This window comes from Cuculus canorus, chromosome 5 (genome assembly GCF_017976375.1).
Source record: "Cuculus canorus isolate bCucCan1 chromosome 5, bCucCan1.pri, whole genome shotgun sequence".
Classification (NCBI taxonomy): Eukaryota; Metazoa; Chordata; class Aves; order Cuculiformes; family Cuculidae; genus Cuculus; species Cuculus canorus.
The window spans coordinates 67,936,558-67,950,249 of NC_071405.1; the positions used below are offsets into that span (position 1 = coordinate 67,936,558).

General features: G+C 42.7%; 1 protein-coding gene across 6 annotated transcripts in view; it reads left to right on the forward strand.

Annotated features, from left to right (window-relative positions):
• Positions 1 to 13,692, forward strand: part of TTLL5 (tubulin tyrosine ligase like 5) — a 127,817-nt gene that overhangs the window by 108,535 nt on the left and 5,590 nt on the right. For 4 of the 6 annotated variants that reach the window (XR_008449999.1, XR_008449998.1, XR_008450000.1 and 1 more), the window contains 3 exons: positions 6,341 to 6,426; positions 10,109 to 10,221; positions 10,799 to 10,896. Coding sequence is in view for 2 of the 6 variants with exons in the window: in XM_009563631.2 (XP_009561926.2) it covers positions 6,341 to 6,426 (86 nt within the window). In the remaining 4 variants the exon portion in view is untranslated. The remainder of the gene's footprint in view (positions 1 to 6,340; positions 6,427 to 10,108; positions 10,222 to 10,798; positions 10,897 to 13,692) is intronic. The other 2 variants (XM_009563631.2, XM_054067675.1) reach the window with 1 other exon arrangement.

The following is a 13,692-nucleotide window of genomic DNA, read 5'->3' on the forward strand; positions in this document are numbered from 1 at the left end:
AAAAGTGGCTTATTGATTGTAAATTTTTTTTCCTTTCCATTTCTTGGTGTGTCTTATCTTTTATGCCTTATGAGAGAATGTGAACAAGACTTCTGGGTTTTCTTCTTATCCTTTACTTTTCCTGGTAGCTTCCTCAGCTGTCTATCTCCTCTTAAATGACAGAACTGCTTTAGACTAAAATCCTTCGTCAGGTTTTTCCTCAGCCTTGTTTCATCCCTGAATACTGAAGGGAAAAAATTGCCTTCATAACTTCCTCCCTTATACTTACTCCACAGCCACAAGAGTTGTAAAACTTTCAGTGCAGGTTCCTATGAGGTTTCCTGATCTGTGTTCCCTTCCTGTTTAAAGAGAGAAGCGTCAGTAAAAGTTTACTGATGGAAGACACTTTCTGAAGATGCTGTGGCACTGTCAGTGTGTGTGGATCAGATCTGGGACTGCAAGGCATATTTAAGGAGCTTGGACAGAACGGCTTCAGGGAAGCTTGTGTATTTCCTCTTGCTATCTTAAGAGATAGCACGCTGAACTAATCCCTCAAAACTATTCAAAAAGAAAACAAGACGTTGGTAGACTTTGTCAGCTCAGCACATGCAGATGTGAGCATCGGGTCTGGCAGGTATATGCTGGTGGGTTTGCTGTCTGATTTCTTTTATGTTGGGTAGCTCGTGTTAGTACAGGTGACAGGCTGTGTCAGTGGGTTTCTCTGCCGGGCAGCAAGGATGTGTATTTGAAGATGCCGGTGTGCTGTGCTCACTTCTTGGCAGAAGAAATGTTTATCCTTGTGAGATGGAATTGCAGCTCCTTGGACAGACTTTACTTTGCTGCATTTTTGTGGTTTCAGCTCTGTGACAGGCAGGAGTGTGGGAAAACCGGAAAAAGTTCAGCACCAAAAATGCACAGAAGGGGGAAAAAAAGCAAAAGATTCCTTCAGAATTTCAGAAAACTAATCCAAGTATTGAAGGCTGCAAGGAGCCACTCCAGAAATACTTTCCAAGTTGCCTTTCAGTCTCCAGCACGAGGCTCCAAACCCATTCTTGCCATTCATGGGATCTTGCAGTAACATTTTTTCACTTACATGGAAAACAGCAGTGCCCAGCTATATTTCCAGCATACTGAGAGCTGATTGTTTAAAAACTGCTAAGTTTCAGTCTAATTTAATCCACTTATTGTTGTCAGGAGAGGACCAGAGATATGTCGACAGAGGAGAATGAATGGAAAGAAGACATCCTCTATGTCAAAGGAATATAGATTAGAGAAGAAAAAGATGTCTTGCGTGCTCCAGCCTGTTCTTTGTAGTCCCTGGTTATTCTGTACAAAGTATTCTCGGGCACTGTGGGTAGTCTGCCTTCAAAAAACTCCAGTGGCAGAAACCCCCCTATGTGCTCTAGAAGACTATTTAATAATCTAGACAACCTTATTAACAGAAAGTTTCTCCTGTTGTGCAATCTGAATTTTTCCTTTGTTTCATCCTGTTTTACCTTGTTCTGCCTTCCTGAACCACCCTAAACGCTTTCTCTTGCAAATTCTTTCCATCTTTTGCATATCCTTCTACTTCTTGGAGTTTCCTAACGTTGCTTAGACTTGTTGAGGTTTTATTAACCTCAGATAGTAGTTCCACCTGCCAAGTCCTTAATTGCCTTGAATTTATTATATTTTCTTCAGTGTGTCAGAGTGCTTTGCATTGTGGCACCCAGAATTGTACTTTTCCAATGTGGGACTACCGTATCCTTAGGTTATGACATGGCAATTATCCCTTTCCGTTACATCTAATCTAATTTTGTCGTTCTGGCTGCTTCATTTTGCTGTCAGGTCATTTTTGATCTGCTGCCCACTCTCACCCCATAATACTTGTTGGCTGTTTTCCTGCCTTCTTTCCTCAAAGAAAATCTGAGTGCTGTATATTGTTTCCACAAGACTCACCGAAAATAATCCCATTCTGTTAAAGCTCTCGCTTCTCTTTTTTTTCATATCTTTGGTAAATCAGACCTTATTTCTCTGTCTGCTCTTGCACTGCCTGGCTTGTTTTTGGGTTTTTTTTAATCATCTTTAAAAAGATGATCTTTTAAGTTGTTTGTAGAATTTCTCCACAGACTGGACTGTGAAGACAAACTAAAATCAACTTTGTCTCTTTGACCGGTCTCTTTCCTGCATGCGTTATCAATTCTCTCCCAGCCAGCATGCATGGCTTCTGGAAGAGGAAGAAAAGAATAAGGAGTAGAAAACTCAACTACAAACTGAATGAGATGCTAAAGATGAATATTACTGACTATTTAAAAAACTGTCAAGTAATTTGTACATTTCCCTCCTTAAAAAAAGAAAGGAAAAATTAGAAACATAAAGGAAAAAATGAAACAGCCAGACAATTCAGTCTTGTCTTTTCAGTTCCTGATGTCTCTTTTTTTTTCTTAGTCTCTCAACTTGTAAAAGGTGGTAGGTTGACTTTATAATGGATTGTGTCCAAAACAGGCTCCTTGCTTAAGCAAACAATGGAAATGTGGGGCCCTTATTAAGGTGTGGGAAAAGAAAAACTGGGAGAAATAGTTTCACGTGTAGCTCTGTGCTGAAGTGTAGTCCCATAAAATGGTCTCATGGGGCTCCATAGTTTTGATTGAATGTGCTCATATCACAGGTGGAAACATAGGTTTTGAATAGCTAACACAAGCTCGTCTTTCTTTCCAAGAGTCGGGCTGGGTCCGACTCAGTGCGTACGCTGCCACCCTCTTGGCAGATCTGTGAACCACGAAGAGACCTGCTGATAGCCGAGAGCAACATTTTGTGACAGAGATCACAGATAGAGTGTTCATCAGATGTGGAATGAAGCAGATGTCCCTGGAAACAGCATTTGAAGTGTTGAATCCTCACGTTACAGATGATAGCACGCGAAGTAGAAAAATGTATTAGCTTAACTGTCAGAACCCAGAATGAAGCAGTACGGGTGGTACACAGTCATTGCTAAAAGCAGAAGGATTCTCTAAGTCATAAATAAATACAAATTTCTGTGCTGTCATTCCCGTAGTAACTCTTCAGAAACCTGCTCTCTGGCTCTGACAGCCTGTGAGCAGAGCAAGGCCTTGAACAGCCTGTGAACTGATATTGGTCAAAGAAAAGATCTCAGAAAATTTCAGATATCCATGTTAGACCCCTGTATATAAAGAGAGGAAGTGTCAGGTAGAGAAAAGAAGCACGTATAGCTCAAGATGTTATCAAGGAAAAACTAAGTCCAAGAAGATCACAGGCTTTACCATCGATAGACCAGAACGTCACAAACTGATGGTAATGGTGATCAACATGGCATCATTTCTTGTACTGATCTTCTCTGTAAATGCCATTCCCAATATCTCTATGCAGGAAGCCCTTTGAAACAAATACTCCCTTCAAGTCCCAACATGACAGCACAAAGGTTTTCTACTTTGTTCTTCTTTTGCATATTTGATTTGTGTGGTGCCAACAGCAGAAGAGCAAAAGTTCTGCTCTACTGTAACTAGCACAGAAATAGGATAGAGGTGATGTATTTCTCCAGGGTTTGGGAAATCCATCCCACGGCAGGGTGGAGTACTGACTGCGGTTGGCTACAGCAGCAGCCAGCTGTTGTAGGACAGGCTGGCCAGGCCTGGCAAACGTGCTGAAAGTAGAATGGTGGCCACAGAGCAAGTCCTGTAAAACACTATGACTCTGGTGTGTATCACGTCTTGCCCACATGTGATTATTCATAGTCATGTGTGAAGTGTCTTAATTGAGCGGAGGGCATCACACACACGGAGTGCCCACTGGAAAGAGGACAGGCAGCGAGAGAGAAAGCATGTAATTGTTATGGAACCCTTTTCACTTTTTTGCTACTGCTGTGCTGCAGCACACTCAGTTTTTTAACTCCTGAGCATCCGGGACCCCTTAAACTTTTTGGCAGCAAAAGCGGTGCATCTGAGAGACGTGCCTTGACTTGACACCCTGGCGCGGCTGGGCTTACTAGGCCTGTAGCTCTTAGCTCTTGGCTAGCTTCAGATCATCCATGCAGATAGACATGTGAAGAAACTCTGTCCAAAAGCAACAAAAAAGGAACAAAAAATCCTCCCTGGCTCTGGGACTTCACAGCTGTTGGTATCCTCTTGTCAAACCTCGGCTTTTTGTGTTGTGAATTTGTTAGTGCCAGTTCTGTCCCTCACCAGACCATTGGATGTGTTCAGGAATAGGTTGCTAAAACAAAGGTGTTCAACATTTAGTCAAGAAAGTATTTCCTTGTCGCCTGTGCTACAAGAGCATCCTCCGTATTTGCAATCCAAGTCTGGGCAGCTTAGGGCTGGCTGAGTGCCTAAATGAAGGAAGACAGTATCAGTTTCAAGGAGGGGTTCGCTGTGTGAGAAATAGAAAAGGACAATGACAGACATTTAAGTGGAGAGGACAGTGTTTCTCTTAGTATTGAAGAAGAAGAAATGGAGAAGACAACAATAGATTGCACTGAAGAGGAGGGAGCAAGAACGACACAGACATTAGAAGCAGGAAACTGAGAAAGGCAGTAGGGTTTCAGCCAACCCAAGGAGGAAAAAAGTGGAAAGGGATTAACTCAGTTTAAGCAGTGAATGTATTTTGGCACTGGAGCTTCCATCAGGACAGCAGAGAGAACTGGGAGGGTGAGCTTAGTGTGGTGAGAGATCAGTGACCCAGAAGCAGATCTGAGAATGAGCTGTGTTGAGGTGAGAGTTGAAACTGCAAGAATCAAGATACGCTGTGGATAGGCAGAAAAGAAGAGGGGCAAGTCTGTAGAGAGAAAGGGTTTCTCCAAACATAAACCACGCTTCAGGGTAGAGGTCTGACCAATTCCTATTTTGGTTTTGTTGTTATACTCGCTGGCATTCTTGATGGCATTTTCAATGTCCAGTCTTGTGCTGTACCTACAGAAGGGTGAGCTGAAATTGGCTGTCAGTTGTGCTGTATTAACAAAATGGACAAACTAATTACGAGCGTGGAATCTCTATATAGGAAGTACAAAGATCCATCTGGATTCTCAGCTCCCAAGAGGACCATGCAGTATCAGCAGCAAAAGAAACCATAAATACACATCCGAAATTCTCTCCAAGTGAGAATAAGCATAGAAACAGACACCTCATTTGACAATAGCATTTCAAATCCTGGCTGACTGAAGTAAGGGGTTGTGTTTTGCAATTGTCATACCTGCATTCCTCTCTCTTCCTCTACGGACTTTTATTTCACTGAAATCCAACTGAGATAAAATATAGGAGTCCCTCACTGGCTTTTTAGCTGCCAGGAGTGTGCCTGGATTACTGGCAACTTGCTGACTTTGAAATCTGAAAGAAAAGTTTCAGACCAAACTATAGAAACTGCACATGTGTGCCTGACTCTGTTAGTCGGAAGGGAATCGCACGGGAATTGGATATTACAGTGCTGTGCTGGGGAAGAGATCACAATAACTGCACAACGCCGCAGAGCTGAATGAGTGAAGGAGACTGGCAGAGAGACTGGAGTGTAAATGCATAAGTCTGGAGCAATCAGCAAACAGTTGGGCAGGAAGGAAGAAAGGCAAGGAGGGGTTAAGGATGAACCAGGAATACATGAATCAATTGCGGAAATTTTAAGGACGGAATAGATCATTGCAGCTGTATAGCTTGACCTCACCTTGTGAGTAGACCCATTTTTTATGTAGGGAGGGCATGATTTCAGTTTGGTAATGAATCTTTCTAACAGTTAAAGGAAGTGAAGTTCCTCTACAGAGTATAGTTTTGCTGTAGCTCAAATGCTGAGATAAAAGCAGCAGGATTTACACAAAGTATCTGCTTGAGGACTGGCAGTGGCTACCGGAGATTAAAGACAAGTGAGAAGTCTTGCCTAAATGACCTCTCTACTGAGACAAGATGCAAGGATTTACCTTCAGAATGCAGCGTGTTTTTGCCAGTGTGTGCGTTTCTGTTCTAAGGTCACTTAATCATTTTACTTTGAATCACTGGAATTAAGGTGACCACAGTGTTACTTTTTGAGTTGTGCTTTGGTGGTCCAGTTGGTATGTTTTTTGGTATTGGACTCGATAACCTTAAAGCTCTTTTCCAATCTAAACAATTCTGTGATTCCTTTATCCTCCAGAATTGTGTTCCAAGGCACGGGGGACAATTAAGTGTTTTAGGCACGTCAAAGTCTTGCTTGTGGCTTGAGTGTTCATCTGTCTTGCTCTGATGTTTTGGAGTCAGTTGCTGTCACTGCCTTTTTATACCATGTTCAGACACACTTCATAGCTACAATCCCAGTGAGATTATGTAAACAAGAAGTCCCAACTTTTTGTTTAGGACTTTTTTTCTTCCTTGGTATATCCCTTCTGATTTCTGCTTTTACCTCTTAGGGTGACCTCCACTGAAAGGCAACTGAACAGATTCCAGAACAGCCTTCACAGTGCCGCATCCTGTGATCCAGAGACAAATTCCTCAGGTAAGTGCCGGTGCAGAAGACCAGGAAAGTGGGGGTGGGTGTACTGGGATATTTAAATCTTTCTCAAGAACTGGCAGGGAAAAAACTTTCTCAGCAAGAAGAAACACAGCTGCCTACTCTGCATGTAGTGGTTTCTAGGTAACAGTCTGGATTCAGCTGTGCAGGGAATTTATTCCTCCTGGGATTAAAAAGACTAAACAGAAGGGAGCAAAGGCTGAGTTTTGTAGTGTTGGAAATGGAAGATCCCTAAAAATGTGGCTGGGAAAAAAAAACTTGGCTAAAATGGCTCCTCTTTGCTTTAGGGTTTGGCTCAAAGATGCTCTGTTGTTTAAGCTTGGCCTGTAATAAAGGGCCAGGGCATTCTTTACATTTTTTTTCAGTCTTGCAGAAAAGCCCCTTAGTTCAGAAAGATGTAGTTGAGACTTGTGAATCAGCTGCGTAGTAAAATCAATCACTGGAGGTGAAAGTTCCCAAAGGAGAATCACTGAGACTTATAGAATCAAATCTTCGTAATTCCCTAGCAGCTAATGAATTCAAACAAGCTTATCTGCTTTTAAAGTCTCAGTAAGTGAGGACACAATCAATTTTTCATTGATGCAGACATATTGGCAGGTAGAGAGTAGTCTTGATGAATCCATATTTTCCATGGCCCGCCATAATTTGCGATGGTGCTGTAATTGTATACATGGACAAATTATGGTCTAGAATGCTCTAAAAAATTGTTTCTGACCTTCTGTTTTGCTGTGGAAACCCTAAAACAGTGACTTGGATATCACTAATGCAGTCATCTCTGTGTTTCACAGGCTGAAAGAAAAGTTTGCATAGCAAATTCACGTCTTAGATATTTAGCTCTGAAACTTTAAGATTATATTTCCATTATTAATGACAATGATTTTATTGCTGATCCTCTAGCACAAACTTTCAGCTGAGGCACTTACAGTACGGTTCCAAACTGCCTCCCACACTTCACCATCTGCCAAAAAGTTCAGTTATCCTACCAGAAATTTTATAGGGTGAATAAAAAAGACCCCACAGTGCACAGGAATGTGACTGTGTAGGAATGGAATATAACAGGAGTATCAAAAGAAAATTATGTCAACACTGTAGTATAAGTATTGTTGAGGCAAAAGCCATGCTCTACTGTATGGTTCAAGTTGAGTTTTTAGGGTAGGTTATGCATAAGTTTACAAGTAAATGTAAAAATCGGGTTCTCAAAATATTGACCAAACTGGTTTGCTGAGTGGGCTCACGTGAAGGTGTTTGTGTGCTGAACTCTGCCTTCTTTTTCACAGTCTTAAGAGCAGTCTCAGAGTTGCTACCTTGTAATTTTAACGTCTGTGAGAGATTCTCTCCACCTCCTCTGGGTACTGTTGTTACACGTCTCTGTGATGACTCTAGGTAGCATTGCTCTACCCTTCCCTGTTCCTGTGAATATTTATGCAGAGCATGCATGAGGATTGTTGATAATACCGGTGGTGGAAGGCAACAGTCAGAGCTGCAGGAAGCATACAGGCTAGATAACAACTACAAAGTTCATGGCAGTCACCCTCTCTGGAATACTTGTCATCCAGTGAGAACTGAGAACTTCAGCTCAGGTTTCCTTCTGCGGGACTGCGCGAGCTGCACTGGACTAAAATTATCCTCTCTGAAGCCGAAGCAAAGGGCTTAACTTCCATTTAGCTAAGAGTGGGGGCTTAGAGCCCTAGTTTGGCGGTGGGTGGGTCATTCAAAGCAGTCTCATCGCTAGAAAGAAGTATATAGCTCCAAGAACAGTGCTAAATATTGCAGCGATTGAACTAACTAGAGTAAAGTGTTTGTTCTTGGAAACAAGGGAATAATATTTTCTTCAGCTTTGCACCAAGCCACTGGTATGTGTCAGAGGCTGCTGTGCCCAGTCTTTGTGTCTCAGAAACTACATGGGTCCTTCCTGCAGGAACAGCTGTTTTTCTTCTTCACTTACTCCATTGAATGCTTACACAATATGATTTCCCTGATTTCCCACATCAGCAGGTTATTTGGTGTTGCTGTTTCACATGTATTTAGTATCCTAGACGCCAGCTAGAGAAGTTGGAGACGTAAGTCGTAAAGCAGATTACAGAATAAACTGCAAGCGTTTAAAGATGGAAGGCTGTGAAAAGTTGCCGAGATGAGAGGAACCAGCAGAACCTCTGTATAAACACGCATACAAGCGTTCAGAAATGTCTGAGAAGCTTGAACAGGCCGCCTCCTCTCACCGCCTGTCTGAGGGTAGCTGGGGATCTGCAGAGAGGAAGGGTAAAGGTTTCACAAATGACCTAACCAAACGTAAGGATAATGCTTGAAGGAGGAGAGAGTCAGGCAGTAGGGAAGCTTTTAACCACGTTATCCAGAAAGCAGTTCGCTGGTGGTCAGTCCTGCAGCTACAGGGCAATACCAGTTGTAGATACTGCCATGCAGTGGGCTCAAGCTCTTGAGGACAAATCCCCTGAGATGAAAAATAAGGGAGAATAAAGGTCAGCATTTCTGCAAAGCAGCTCAGGATTCTGAAACAAGCTATCACGAGGATGATCAAAGGTTGGCAGCCTGTCATCCCTATGGCCTCATCCTCATTTCATGGAGAGAAGGAAATGTGTGTGCTGTGTGCCACTGGCATAGTGAGAGAGAAGGCAGAGGGTCTGATGAGTACCTACAGGGGAGAAGCTAAATCTGCAAGGTATCGTTTTGGGGTTATTTGTAGAGTCTGAACAGACAGTTTCCTATCAAAGTTCCTGAAAGTTTAATAAGATTTATTCTATTAAAGAAATACTAAGAATTACTATATCTAGGAAACATTAAAAATGCTTCTGACCTGATTTTTCACTGAAATTGAACATGCACCCACTAGTCGGTTGTCAGTTATTCTGAAAATACAGCCATTGTCACACTTCTATTTAAATTCTGTGTTACTTTGAGGGTCCCTCAGCATTACACTCTTTCCTACTTCATGGAATTTAGCAATTCAAATAGTATCAGTGAAATATGGTGATTGTGAACTAAAAAAGTCAATTCTCTTTTCATAGACTCATATCATAGAATGGTTTTGGTTGGAAGGGACCTTAAAGATCTTCTAGTTCCAACCGCCCTGCCATGGGCAGGGACACCTCCCACTAGATCGGATTGCTCAAAGCCTCATCCAGCCTGGACTTGGACACCTCAAGGGATGGGGCTTCCATGTCTGCTTCAGAATATAGCTTGCTGAGTAACAGCTAAGCTAAGCGGTACGGTGGATTGTTCAGTTCTAGGTTGTCTTTATGAGGCTGTGTTTGATATGGCAAGTTCAGATGATAAAGGAAGGAACTTACAGGCTGGTAATTTTATATATATATATATACACTGCTACAGTGCAAGATGTATGGAGACACTTTGCCATAGTTTGCTGTTTTATTTTCTATTCCTCTATAGTGGCATTAAGTGAATGGTGAATAAATTCTTTTTCTCGAAAAAGTGAAGTTCTCAGTTATAAAGGTGCCATTTTTCCACTAGAATTTAGCTATTGAAGAACTGGCAAGAAACGTCAAGGAATTTCTGTAGTTATGTGAAAGACCTCATAGTTAGAAATGTATTATACAAAGCAATTTTTAGGGAGAGTAGAGGATGGAGGGCACTAAGTGAGAGCATAGTCTCAGGCAGCTTCTGTGTTCTTCAGCTGTGCTTTTATCTGCAGGAGCCTGCAGACAGGAACAGTCTGAAAGTATGGTTAAGAAAGCACACTTGTGGAGTGGATGCGCAGGGAGATCACCGCAGCTGATTTTCTTTGGCTTGGTTTGATTTGTAAAGGTAACAGCAACTACGAGTGAAATGTGTCTTCTGTCTTTGCGCTTCTCTTTGCTGTCAGCTTCTTGAGAGTTTGTGAAATTTAAGACAGGATGTCCCTGGGTTTCTGTTTTGCTGTGGCAAAAATATAATGTGCTAATAACCTATGTAATTACAAACAAATATGAATCATGATTAAAACTGATGAAGACTGATGCCTGGCTTCAGACTTCCCAGGGCTTTAACCTTTTCATACTCCGACTGATTAGCAGTGATGAAGCTTTAGTGTGCTAATGTTTATATTACTACCATCCACATGGCTTATCCACTGTGTGTGCTTAGGAGCTGAAAAAAGCATTAGATTTACTGTTTAGGGAAGGTAAAAGTTAGTAATATGCTGTCTGAGCAGCGAAGACCGCTAATTCATGCAAAGTCTCAGATCTCTGCCTAGTCTGGTTTAAAGCATGAGTCCAAAACTAATTTATTGGTGTTTTAGTTCTTGAGAATAGAGAAGGTAAATGTCAAAACTCAATCTGAAGCTAGGGAGGAAACTTCTTGAGCTAGGTGTTATAGACTTGATTTTATTCCCTGTGGTTCCCAGGTCTGTATCTGAGTTTAGCTGCAGGACGATGCACAGTTGTCTGTTTACTTTGGACATTCACCTGGCTCCCATATCTGCGTGAATGCCAAGTACTGAAGGTATGCAACTCTCTGAAATAGAGTGTATCATCATCTTTAAGGGCTTAAAACTTGATCCTGAACTGCTGAGAGACTAGTTAAAGAACACGGGGATTAATAGCTGGTTTGGATCTAATCCGTGTAGAAGGCAGACTGCTGTTCTTGGTTTTCTAGTGATTTCCTTCTTTAGGCTAAGGTGGAAAGCAGTGTCTGAACAGCATCCAAACAGATGAATGTGCAAACAGCGTGGTCTGATCTAGAACAATGAATGAAGCCTGCTTGCAAACTAGTGATGGTGAGGAGCACTTTTGCACTTACTCATCTCTGCATCTAGCAGGCTTCAGGATTTTTTCATTGTAAAGGAAATCTACAGGTAAACTGTGTATTTCTAAAGTTTTTTATATCTAAGATTCTTGTGCGGTCCTTCATAAGAAGGGCTCTTATGTCTTTTTATCGCAGATCTGAAATTAGAGTTAACTTTGGAGGTACTAAGCTGCGACTGGCTGTTGTTTACACAATGCTTGAATTAACACTATTCCTAAATGCTCGTCATTTTGTGAGATTCTTTCATCAGTCCATGTCTCCTAGCTCTCTGGGAGAGTAAATTGGGGGTGGGGTGGGATATATACTGTTGCTACGGTGCCTGGCCAACCATAACTCCCAACCATTTGCTCCAGTGAGGTGGAATTCCCAGCTGCGCAGCCTTGTCCAGCCTTCCTCAGCTTATGCCACGCTGCTCTGTAGACTCGGAAGGCAGTAGATTGTTGAACACCAATGTATTTATTTTTACGTTGTTGCCACATTCCCAAGAGGAGCCTTGGCTATGATTTCAGCTGGTCTCACCACACCATCCAAATCCTTCATCAGGAGCAGCTGGGAAAAGAAATCACTCAAGTTTCTGCACAGCACATTGCTGGGTACACCTCCTCCCTCCCACTAATCCCATTAATTCCAGTCTTCATTTGCCACCCGCCTGGTTCTCTCTTGTTGCTGTGACTGACTGCACAAGTGGTATTGACTTTAAAAGGTGACCTTCAAATGGGCACCTTGAGCGACCTCTACCTCAGACTGCTTTTACTACTGGGGCAGAAGGTGTCTTATGACACAAAAGAGCAACTTCTAATGTCTCGTTACTTATCCTAGTCCAGGAATGGAGTAACAATGAGCTGTTCCGCGTAAATCCTTTCAGAACCACCTGTCTCAGCTCTCAGTGGGTCACTGAAAGGAAACAGCAGAGTGGTAGCCAGCACCTTGCATCAGACTCTTCCAGAGCAGCCTCCCCTCCTGCGTTACAGCCTTTGGCAGCAGCAGCAATAACATTCTGTAATCATCTCTCTCTGTAGCACCACCTCCACGCAGAGAAGGGGTTATTGAGAAATGCAATCAGTTCGTTTTGTCATATTTTGGAAAGCAGGTGGAGCTTGAGGTGAATCCTACTGTTGTGCCTCCCTTTTGGGGAGTAAAAAGTGCCGATTACAGTGGAGGAAAGCAGACTTCCAGCTCTTCAAGGAGTTAGTCAGTAGGACCCCCTGGGACATGGTCCTCAGGGACAAGGGAGCAGAACAGAGCTGGCAAATATTTAAGGATGCTTTCCATAAAGCACAGGAGCGCTCCGTCCCAAGATGTAGGAAATCATGCAGGAAAGGGAAGGGATCAGCGTGGTTGAGTCGAGACCTGCTGGTCAAACTGAAGACCAAGAGGGAACTGCACGGGCAGTGCAAGCAGGGAGAGGGAACCTGGGAAGGGAATAGGTACAATGCCGGGTTGTGTAGGGACGGGGTCAGGAAGGCCAAGGTGCAGCTGGAGCTGAACTTGGCAAGGGAGGTGAAGGCTAAAAAGAAGGGCTCCTACAGGTATGTCATCCAGAAAAAGAAGGTAAAAGAAAGTGTACCCCAACTGATGAATGAAAATGGTGACCTTGTATCCATGATGAGGAGAAAGCTGAGGTAGTCAACAACTTTTTTGCCTCAGTCTCTACCAACAACCACTCTCCTCGCCCCTCCTGGGTCAGTGGACAACAAGAAGGGGACCAGGGGGGTAAAGCACCTCCCACTGTAGGGGCAGATCAGGTTCATGGAACTGGATGGGCCTTGAGGTCCCTTCCAACCCGAACCATTCTATGATTCTATGTTTGGTTTCACATTTGTTCTTAGAATTATCTTCCTAAAGCCATTGTTCTTTCGTGCATCACAAAAGCATCCTGCATCCCTCTCCCCTGCTTGCTTCCACAGTTTCATAAAGAGGCCAAACAGGAGGAAAGAAAGGAGAATTTCTTTCCCTGCGATAGTTGTCACATTTGTCTCAAGTCAGATAATGACAGATGTCTGTAATTCCAGATAGACCAGAAAGGGAAAAAAGAAGAGTCAAGAGAGACTTTCTTCTTACTCTACTTCTTCATCTTCTTTGAAGGAGCAGGGAACCATTACCTTATGACTAGCAATGAGCAAATATTGAGGTCTCTGACCTTTAAAATAGATAGAAATTATCAACAGACCATGACTGTATTGGAGTTTATCCATTTACCAGAAAACTGTATCTAAGTTTTATCATTAAGTCCTAGCAGCATGTAAAGCTTTGCCAAGGGCAGCATTCCAGGCCCTTCTCAGATCACATTGAGAAGATAATATCCAACCCAGCTATCGCCTCTCAGCTACAGCTGAGGGTCGGTGTTCACTTCTGATGATCAGAAATTACATTTATTGCTTAACTTGTGAGAGCAGCCCCCAGTTTTGGACCTCTAATCCACGTTTTGCCTCTCTTTTATGAAAGGAAGGAGCTTTTTCCTGTTGTTACTGCCTCTTATGCCGCTGAAAGGAC